Source organism: Sinocyclocheilus rhinocerous, unplaced genomic scaffold (assembly GCF_001515625.1).
Source record: "Sinocyclocheilus rhinocerous isolate Xijiao unplaced genomic scaffold, SAMN03320098_v1.1 scaffold4355, whole genome shotgun sequence".
NCBI lineage: Eukaryota > Metazoa > Chordata > Actinopteri > Cypriniformes > Cyprinidae > Sinocyclocheilus > Sinocyclocheilus rhinocerous.
Window position 1 is genome coordinate 343,055 of NW_015665823.1, and position 10,252 is coordinate 353,306.

General features: G+C 30.4%; 2 protein-coding genes across 3 annotated transcripts in view; both read right to left on the bottom strand.

Moving 5' to 3' along the window:
• Positions 1-500: 500 nt before the first annotated feature.
• Positions 501-3,659, bottom strand: LOC107731533 (vacuolar protein sorting-associated protein 4B-like). Of its 2 annotated transcripts, none has more exons than XM_016542645.1 (7): positions 3,498-3,659; positions 1,725-1,768; positions 1,546-1,596; positions 1,405-1,460; positions 1,206-1,325; positions 975-1,131; positions 501-885 (listed from the first exon to the last, which is right to left on the bottom strand). In XM_016542645.1, the coding sequence occupies exons 1-7, from the start codon at positions 3,516-3,518 to the stop codon at positions 657-659; spliced, it is 678 nt and encodes a 225-aa protein (XP_016398131.1). In that variant the 5' UTR covers positions 3,519-3,659; the 3' UTR covers positions 501-656. The 2 variants fall into 2 exon arrangements, with proteins under 2 accessions (XP_016398131.1, XP_016398130.1); XM_016542644.1 differs by lacking the exon at positions 1,725-1,768 and adding an exon at positions 2,665-2,776 and having other exon boundaries at positions 505-885; positions 1,546-1,696.
• A 687-nt stretch (positions 3,660-4,346) lies between these two features.
• Positions 4,347-10,252, bottom strand: part of ankrd29 (ankyrin repeat domain 29) — a 6,855-nt gene continuing 949 nt past the window's right edge. Inside the window, exons 2-10 of the mRNA XM_016542643.1 lie at positions 9,801-9,911; positions 9,619-9,717; positions 7,649-7,747; positions 7,473-7,571; positions 5,963-6,061; positions 5,754-5,852; positions 5,538-5,633; positions 5,359-5,457; positions 4,347-4,694 (exon numbers count right to left, since the gene is read on the bottom strand). Coding sequence (XP_016398129.1) covers positions 4,611-4,694; positions 5,359-5,457; positions 5,538-5,633; positions 5,754-5,852; positions 5,963-6,061; positions 7,473-7,571; positions 7,649-7,747; positions 9,619-9,717; positions 9,801-9,911 — 885 coding nt within the window. The 3' untranslated portion in view covers positions 4,347-4,610. The remainder of the gene's footprint in view (positions 4,695-5,358; positions 5,458-5,537; positions 5,634-5,753; positions 5,853-5,962; positions 6,062-7,472; positions 7,572-7,648; positions 7,748-9,618; positions 9,718-9,800; positions 9,912-10,252) is intronic.

The following is a 10,252-nucleotide window of genomic DNA, read 5'->3' on the forward strand; positions in this document are numbered from 1 at the left end:
AACTTTGTTTTCCTACCTCCACGAGTGCCATCTATTATTGCCTTGTTTATCTAAAAGTGAACTTTTCCTTGTTTTAAATCTAGCCAAAAAGCCATGTGTTGACTGTGAAACAGTAGACTTTAATTATATGCATTTATGGTGTAATTACTACATTTCCGTGTCAATCCATGTTAATTTCTACCGTGAACAATGCGCTGTCACTTTAATTCAGCGCGTGCAACACAGCAGAAATAGACTCCGTGCGGAAACGATAGCTGCATGACTGCTGCAGACGCACCGCTCCTGGAATGCACTGCCGGATCGCAATCGTATGCAGTGTGAATGCTCTGATCCGTAAACATGGGCGCGGAAAAAATATGCACCGCATACACACCACACACAGAGTGTGTGAACCTGGCGTTACGTCTGTATGCCCATTCTGTTCTGTTCTCGCACTCCATTTAGGCGCGCTGCATTCTGATTGGTTCGGATAGCATACTGCGGGAGGTCGGGGTGCGGAAAATCGTGCTGTAAAGCGATTTAGAAATCGTGCACGCTCAAATCGTGATTTTATGACGATTTTGATTAATCGCACAGCCCTAGTATTGAACCTACATAAGAAAATAAACAAAAAAATATATATTATATTCATATATTATATTATATTATATACAAAATTATAACAACCCTGTCAAATGAGACTCAGACAGCGCCAAATTTGCTCTTGCGACAAAGCTATCGCTAGCTTTGCGTTTACCTTGCATCTGGACCAGAAACTCAGTCTTGATCCTGCGGGCCGCTTCGCTCTCGTTCTCGTTTCTGGAGCCACACATGGAGTCGATCTCATCGATGAAGATGATTGAAGGCTTGTGCTCCCGAGCCAAACTGAACAGATTCTTCACTAACCTAACAGACAATGACAAAATTAACAACATAAATTCTAAATGATTAAAAACAAATAATATATTCACACTTAACATTTGAGGAGCACTCACTTCTCGCTCTCTCCCAGCCACTTGGACACCAGGTCTGATGACGAGATGGAGAAGAAGGTGGAGTTGTTGGCCTCGGTAGCCACTGCTTTAGCCAGGTAGGACTTTCCTGTTCCTGGAGGACCAAAGAGCAGAATCCCTCTCCAGGGAGTGCGTTTCCCTGCGGATAGTGATGAGCTTCAGAACACTTCAGAAGACATTTTCAGACATATTAATTCATGTAACCTATCATACCAGTGAAAAGATGAGGGAATTTGATTGGCAGGATGACCGCTTCTTTAAGGGCCTCTTTGGCTCCTTCCAAACCAGCAACATCGTCCCACTTAATGTTGGGTTTCTCCATGACAATAGCACCTGGGAAGTATGAAAATCCATGTTTTTTTCTCCTGTTGTGGCTACTTTAATAAAGTCTGTTGGACACAAAATGTTGTACCTTGGAGTTGACTTTGGAATTTCTTTTTCTCTGCATCGCCGTCATCACTGTCAGTCCTGTATAAGATGAAATTTGGCATTGTGTTTACTCCGTGTAACAGGAAGTGGATTAGTCTATTGAGCAGGAAGTAGATCCTCTCACCCTTTATCGTCAGACTGGGGAACTTTGACTGGTTTGGAGGGCGGCGCGCTCTCTTTCTTCTTCAGGTACTGCTTGAGCTGCTCCGCTCGGTCCAGATACTCGGCACACTTCGCTCTGATGCTCTGCTTGGCCTTTTTGCCCTGAGCTTCATCTGCACCATAAAACATCACAATAATAATAAAACATATTCCATCATCAGGTTCTGGATTTTTTGCTCAATGAACTGCATTGAATACATTTAAGATATAAAAGACAATTTATAGTATACAAATAATTTAAATAAATAAATATATAAATACAATTTAACTATATTAAATAATTCATTTATAATAATTATTTAATATTTAAATAATATTATAAATAAATCATAATTATCTGCACTTTAAAATATAAAAACAATAAAACGTGCCATTATTTGTTCATGGATTTTTCCCTCCTCAAACTGCATTTAATGCTGAATAAAATATATTTAAGATATGAAATACAATATAAATAAATAAGCAAGCAAATAAGTAATTAAATAAAAATACATATAAAAATTGTAAAAACATAAAACATTAAAAAGTGCCACTATTAATTCAGGATTTTTTTGCTCACTAAATTGCATTTAATAAGGGATCAAATAAATTTAAGGCGGAAAAATAAATTAATTAAAAATTTATTTAATATATAACATTATAATAACAAACCATCTGTATATTCATATTAATAAAATTAAATAAAACACAATACTTTATATTAAATATATACATATATTATAAGACTACATATGGGCTCATTTAAATAATACAATTACTTAAAAAAACAATATTATAATGTGTGTATATTGTATGTTATTTTATATATATATATATATATATATACATGGATCTTTATATGAAATATTATAATTAATAATTAATATTATAAATAAACAAGTAATGTTTTATTAATATCTATTAATCATATTTTATGTTATTAATATTTTATAATATATTAATATACTACTAATTTAAACAGTTTTAAATGAATATAGCCTTTTAAAATATAAATAAACATAAAAATAAAATATAAATATATTTTAAAAATTGCACGTGAAATCTAAGTGAAGTTTATAAATAGTGGCTTTTGGCTTCTTACATTTTACCACATGAAGAAAATACTGGATTGCATGCTGATAGAGGCGCAGAGCTTCCTCGTAGTTTTTGGCCTTGTCCTCCTCAGAGGCTCTGCTGGCCAAATCAATGGCTTTCTATTGTGCACAAGTAAATATAGAAGAGATATTCAAAAAGGAAAAAAAATAGTGTTTTTCTTGCTAAGGCTATAATTTTATTGTATGTTTCATAAATGCACGCAATTACATACAATATTTCACACTTTGGAAATAAATTAAATTAAATAACAAATAAAAATTATTGGAAATAAAATTATTCTGCATTTCTTCTGCATTATTCTACACTACTATTCTTGTCTGTAGTTACACAAACACCCATATATAGATGACTTGGTCAGGTTGTAAAGCAATGACAGGCCTGTTTAAATGTTTCAAATCTTGAATTCAAATGAAATCTGTGTTGGACTGTCTGTGTTAAATAAGATGATGTTATAGTGTGGTGTAATGTAAGGATAACTGGTTAGACCAGTTTAAGGACAGGCTAATGAATACATAAAGGAGATAAAAAACAAAAACATACAAGACAGGAGCTTTACAATGTAACAAATAAGTTAAGAAGCACTTAAATGTATGTATGAATCAAATAATAAACAAGCCACCTAAATATAACGAACACATAAACAATACATATATCCTAAACCTCAACAACATAATTATATTTTCGACTGTATGTTGTCGAAGCATACGTTTAAATAGAACAGAAAAATGACAAGAAGTATAACAATAATACATATATTATATATAATAGCATGAAAAGGTCCACTATTATGGCTGTCATATCGCTTGTAAAGTCTCTTACCTGTAAATTGGCATTCGTCATTGTTGACGGTGTGTTGAAGGTGAACTTTTAATATGTTACTGCGGGAACGGTTCAAATATATACATTTTTTAAAATGAATGTATCGCGGAATCTCGGTGCGTCGCTAAATCTGTGCGTCTCGCGCACTTCCGCGTCGAGAGTTTACAGTGACGTCACGGATGACGAGCGTCGAGCCACACCTTTCCCGCGCATCGGACACGCCTTCATTGCGACGCGCCAAAAATGAGTTTTACTGAAAAATTACTAGTTTACTGATACAAATAATTTAATATTGTAGCAATGTTTAAAATAAAATGGAAAAAATTTTAAAAATCATGTTTTTGTGTATGCAATCAAATAAATGTTTTTTAAATGGTCAAAAGACGTTAAAAGCAGCATTTTTATTTATTGTTTTGACAAATATACATTTTAGCACACTTCTCACACAGACAAAATGCTACATAAAATGTTAAGAAAACAAATATCTACGCACCAAGATTTTGATCTACGCAATTCCATTTCAGCAGAAAATAAATATGGCAAGACAAACTACTCATCAAAAACCCAAAAATACGTTTTTTAATCTTTGTATTTTTTTTTACAAAAATTGAGCTTTTTTTTATTTATTATTGTGTTGTGACTAGCTATTTGTTATTTGTTTGTGAAGTTTCCCTTTCTTTGTTTTAGTAGTCCTATGACATAAACACTGATTCATGAGCTCTTTTAAAGAAAACATTCTATTAATTAAAATATATTTGCAAGCTACAAGACACTACTAAAATAATGATACCAAAATAATTTATTTTTAAACATTTTATTTTTTCAACAAAAAAAAAACATAAGCTGCTTCTTACAAAATATACAAATTTGGTAAATGTTTTAGACTTAAAAAAAAAAAAAAGTACATTATGTCATAACATTTCCGAGATGAAGAATAAGCAATTCTGCTTTTCAGTGCATTGTTGCAAGCAAGCACCATTATAAGATGGGCTGTTTGAGACAGGAAAGCTGTTCCGGACAGCGGCTCCTCTCTCAGGAGGATGCAGTGCATTCATTTTTCATCAATCTAAAAACAAGGACGGCAGAGAGAGCTAAGAGCAAACCTAGCAGTCATCAGCTCCCTCCGTTCAGCAGCGGCAGGCGCAGGACTCTCAGGATGCGCTCGTTCTTCGTCAGATCCTCCGGCAATTCATTATTCTATGGAGAGAACGTGCCATTAAAACACCAGATAAAACCAGATTATCATTCATCTGTGCTTTTATGATCTACTATGAAGTGAATTAGATTACTGCAGCATTAATCACATTTTTAGCTATTGACTGCAGCACATTCATTACTTAAATGCTCACACTGACCAGTAGATGTCAGCACTATTTTTTCAACTAGCAACTATTTTTGTTAACCTTTAAACTACATACAACCTTTGAACTATTTTTTGACAGAACACTTTTACCTATGATTTTACCCACACACACACACACACACACACACACACACACACACACACATATACAAAATAAATAATTTAAATAAATATTAAATAAATATAATTTTGCAAGTTGTCCATGTAAAATAATATTAATGCCATTTATATATATGTGATATTGTGTATAATAAAATAAATTACACAAATGTAAATCAATAATTATTTTATATTTTGGGTTTCTTTTGAACAATTTAAATAAAGCCTACAAATAAGCTTATATACATATATTAAAATGATAGATAGATAGATAGGTAGATAGATAGATAGATAGATAGACAGATAGACAGATAGATAGATAGATAGATAGATAGATTTAATAATATGTGTATAATATGTGTGAATTAATGTGTTATAATCTGCATGTCTCAAACTCACCTTGTTGGGTAAAGCTGGATCAGCATTTGCCTTCAGCAAAAGTTTGACAGTTTTTGGATTCCCGCTCATGACGGCAGCATGAAGAGCTGTAGAACCGTTCTAGATTGCAGGACAAAACACACACAGTCACAACTGAACCACTTTCTGGACTTTTTGGACGTCAGATGATGCTGCCGTACCTTCAGAAGGCCGAGTGAAGGAGAGAACTTGAGGAGCTCCTCAATGACGTTACAGTGGCCTTTATGTGCAGCCTTGAACAGAGCCGTGGAGCCGTCCTTCAGCCAGAAACACCAGAGACAGCAGAACAAACCATTTCATGCACTTTTAATAAGTTTCTTTTCCACCTGGCAAAAAAATAACTAAAATAAAATAAAATAAATGTTTTTTCAACATACTTTTCTATCTGCGTCACGGTCTGCACCTCGTAGCAGCAGAACTTTGACCACCTCACTGTGTCCCCTCTGGGCTGCCATCCAGAGCGGAGCTGTGCCATCCTGACCCAAAAAACACAATCAACATGGAGAACACAATGAAATACATAATAGCAAACCAAACACTGCTAATCAAAACCAAACTGAGCATAAGCCATGAGTATAAATCAGACCTCTCGCGGTTGATTGACTTTAGCCCCGGATGACAAAAGCTGCCGTATTACAGTCACATGACCCTCTTGGGACGCCAAAAATAAGGCCGTCGCACCATCCTGAAACAGAGAAGATGTGTATGATGAAAATGGTATTTAGAGAATATGACAATAGACAAGATGTACAAGAAATAGACAAGAATATGATCTTTCATACATAAAATAGCACTACATTAAATGACAAATGAATTAAAAATTGTTATTAAATTAAAATATATGAATAATAAATATAATATTAATTCTGAATCAATTAACAAATGTGACCCTGGACCACAAAACCAGTCACAAGGGTCAATTTTTTGAAATTGAGATTTATACATCATCTGAAAGCTGAATAAATAAGCTTTCCACTGATGTATTTTTTTTTAGGATATGACCATATTTGGCCGAGATAGGCTACAACTATTTGAAAATCTGGAATCTGAGGGTGCAAAAAAAATCAAAATATTGAGAAAATCGCCTTTAAAGTTGTCCAAATGAAGTTCTTAGCAATACATATTACTAATCAAAAATTAAGTTTTGATATATTTACAGTAGGAAATTTACAAAATATCTTCATGGAACATGATCTTTACTTAATATCCTAATGATTTTTGGCATAAAAGAAAAATCTATAATTTTGACTCATACAATGTATTTTTGGCTATTTCTACAAATATACCCCAGCGACTTAAGACTGGTTTTGTGCTCCAGGGTTACATATATAAGATAATAAAACCCTAATTAAATAAAATCGGAATAGGACAAAATAAAAAACAAACAAATAAATAAATATTTCACTACACTGAAATAACATTACATAACATAAAAAAAAATTAATTAATAAATATAATTAAAAAAACATCTAATTAAATACAAAAAACATAAATAAAATAAAACATAAAAAAAAATCACAATGTTAAAATAACATAATAATCTATTCAAAATAAATGAAGAAATAATTAATATAATAGTATAGAAAAATGAATTAAATTAAATGAATGAATAAATAATACATTTAAATAAATATTAGAATAGATTAAAATACCATTACACTAAATGAAAAACAAAATTAGACATTAAAGTTTTTTATTTTTTTATTAAAATATCCAAAAACCACTAGAACAGTGTTATATATTTTGCTGACTTGTGTACTTACATTATCCCAAATGTTTCGAAGAATGTTTAAATCCAGAGAAATAAGCAATTTTAACTAGTGACACAGAGCGTGTCCATAGTGCGGCGAAAATTACATATTGTGCCTTTAAATAAAAATAAATTTTAAATAAATGCAATGACATTCTTGGCAAGACATGCTAAAACTACTAAAATATTTCCACCAAATTATTTGAAAATATTTGCTGTCTCCCAAGGATATGTTTTCATTTAACCTGTGTCTTAAGAGCAGAGTCTAAACACTGAAACCTTAGAGGAGCTGGCACAAACATGCATCAGGCGTTTAGGCCTCATGGGAGGAATAGAGCTGACTAACACTGAGCTGGTCGTGGACGCTGGCGCCGTTCTTCAGAAGGGTCTCCACCACTCTGGAGTGAGCGCATTGACAGGCCGCGGAGAGAGCCGTGCCGCCATCCTGCAGATCACAAACCAGTCCATTTATTCACAGTCACAGTATACCTCAGTCTCGTTTAGATCTCAATCACAGCGCACCTCTGTCCGAAACTCTGTGGATGCTCCAAATTCAAACAGGAGCTTGACAATGTCATTGTGGCCCTGCTGTGAAGCGAAGAAGAGAGCGGTGGAACCTGTCTGAGGAACAGAGACATCATCATCAGCCGCACACTAATGTACACACACACACACACACAGTCATGTTAACAACCTGACACTCCAGCTCAGACAGAAATAACTTTCACTGCTGCTTATTGCTAGGGAGACGTCAACAGAAATGCTGCTGAGGAATATAAAGAAACAAAACAAAACAAACAAACAGACAGATTACATTAGATTAAAATAATGCAATAAATTAAAAAGGAAAAGAAAACATAAATATTAAAATAATTAATACATAACATTTAATAAAAAACATTTTTTTATATATAATTTTTTTAATTTATAAAGGTTTTTATTAAATATTTCGCTAATTATTACAAAAGGGTCTGGCTATTTAATAGCAGCAGTTTTGTTTAAAACAAAACTAAGTATTGTTAAAATTCTTGATATATTATACAAACTGTATATTTAATCATTTTCAGATTTGTATTATATATATATGCTATAAAAAGGCTATTCACTAAACAAAAATTATCTACAGAAAAAATAGGCTATAAAAATAAAAATAACATTCACTTAAAATTTAATTAAAATAAAAAACAATTAAAATAAAATGTATTCATTAAAAGAGTATGTTAATATGAGTCTGTTAAACAAAATGACAAATCATAAAAAAAAAAAAGTCGAATGAATTTATATTAGATTAAAACAACATTAAATGTAAATAAATTAACTAATATAAAATCAGTTTAATTAAATTAAAATTAAACAATATAAATCAATAAACAATAAATAAAATAAAATCATTTAATTAGATTAAAATAACTTTACATAAATAAAAACAAAGAAATTAAAAATTAATCAAAAATAAATGCATAAATATCATATGGATGTGTAAATAAAAATCCAAGTAAATATAATAAATAATATCATTTTATCATAAATATAATAATTAAAAATAAATGCATAAATATAAATGTATAAATAAAAAAATCAAATTAAATATAATAAATATTTTATTATAAATATAATAAAAAAATCAAACTGAATAAAATAAAAATACAACAAAATGAAGGAAAACATAAACAATAAATTTAATAAAATAAATATATTAGATTAAAATAACATTACATTAAATGAAAAATAAAAATGATATAACAAATAAATTAATATATAAAAAATATTGAAATATCCAAATAAAATATAACAATTAAATTCAATTAATTAATTACTGCATTAGATTAAAATAACATTATATTAAATATAATGCCATTTAAAATCCAAGTAAATATAATAAATAATATCATTTTATCATAAATATAATAATTTAAAATAAATGCATAAATATAAATGTATAAATAAAAAAATCAAATTAAATATAATAAATATTTTATTATAAATATAATAAAAAAATCAAACTGAATAAAATAAAAATACAACAAAATGAAGGAAAACATAAACAATAAATTTAATAAAATAAATATATTAGATTAAAATAACATTACATTAAATGAAAAATAAAAATGATATAACAAATAAATTAATATATAAAAAATATTGAAATATCCAAATAAAATATAACAATTAAATTCAATTAATTAATTACTGCATTAGATTAAAATAACATTATATTAAATATAATGCCATTTAAATACATCAATAAATACAATAATAACAAAATCAAATTAAATACAATCAAAACAAACATAATAAACTAAATTACAACTAAATAAAATAAAAATATTTCATCCAAATAAATAAAATCTTATAGTTAGGCTGAAATGTTTAGATGGATATTTTCCTGTAGTTTAAGAAGTGAAGATGTGTATGTTTAATAATATGAGACCAATTTATTACAAACACTCTAGAAATAGTCCATTATAACAGCAATCTAAGCGCATCAGTACCTCTCTCTGCAGATTAATATCTGCACCTTGCATGATGAGTTCCCGGACACACTCATAATGACCGCTGTATGAAGCCACCATTAACGCTGTGGTGCCGTACTGACAGAAACACACAGAAAGCATTATCATATGCCATACAATCACTGGAACAGTGAAGCATGAAGGAAGGAAGAAGCTCGTACTCCATCTTTGCAGTCGACATCCACTCGGCCGCTGTTCAACAACAGCTGAAGCAAAGCCAAGTTTCCTTTCCTCGCTGCCCAAAACACAGCGTTAGCCAGCGGCGTCTCCTTCTGTCAGACACACAAACACAGAAACACATGAACACAGACAGATCACAATATTACCTCTTGTGGACATTAACATGGTTAAATACAGTTTATATTACCATGTTAGCTAAGGATATCAGCATAAATCTTCTTATGCAACAGTGTTGCTGAATAAAATATCATTAGGGGTTTGTTATAGAAAAAAAATTATCCAGTAATCATTAAGTAATTGAATTGAATAACACCCATTTAAAATGTAAATAAATTAAAGTAATAAACTACATTATATATATATATATATATATATATATATATATAAACAGATAGATAGATAGAAAAAAATATATTATAAATATTATATATAT

Bases quoted from the DNA above. Each gene is read 5' to 3' on its own strand.
- LOC107731533 (XM_016542644.1), bottom strand. From the start codon at position 3,518: ATGACGAATGCCAATTTACAG. The intron at 2,777-3,497 runs GTAAGAGACTTT...TGTGCACAATAG, and splicing joins TGACGAATGCCAATTTACAG to AAAGCCATTGATTTGGCCAG. The intron at 1,461-1,545 runs GTGAGAGGATCT...CATCTTATACAG, and splicing joins CCCCAGTCTGACGATAAAGG to GACTGACAGTGATGACGGCG.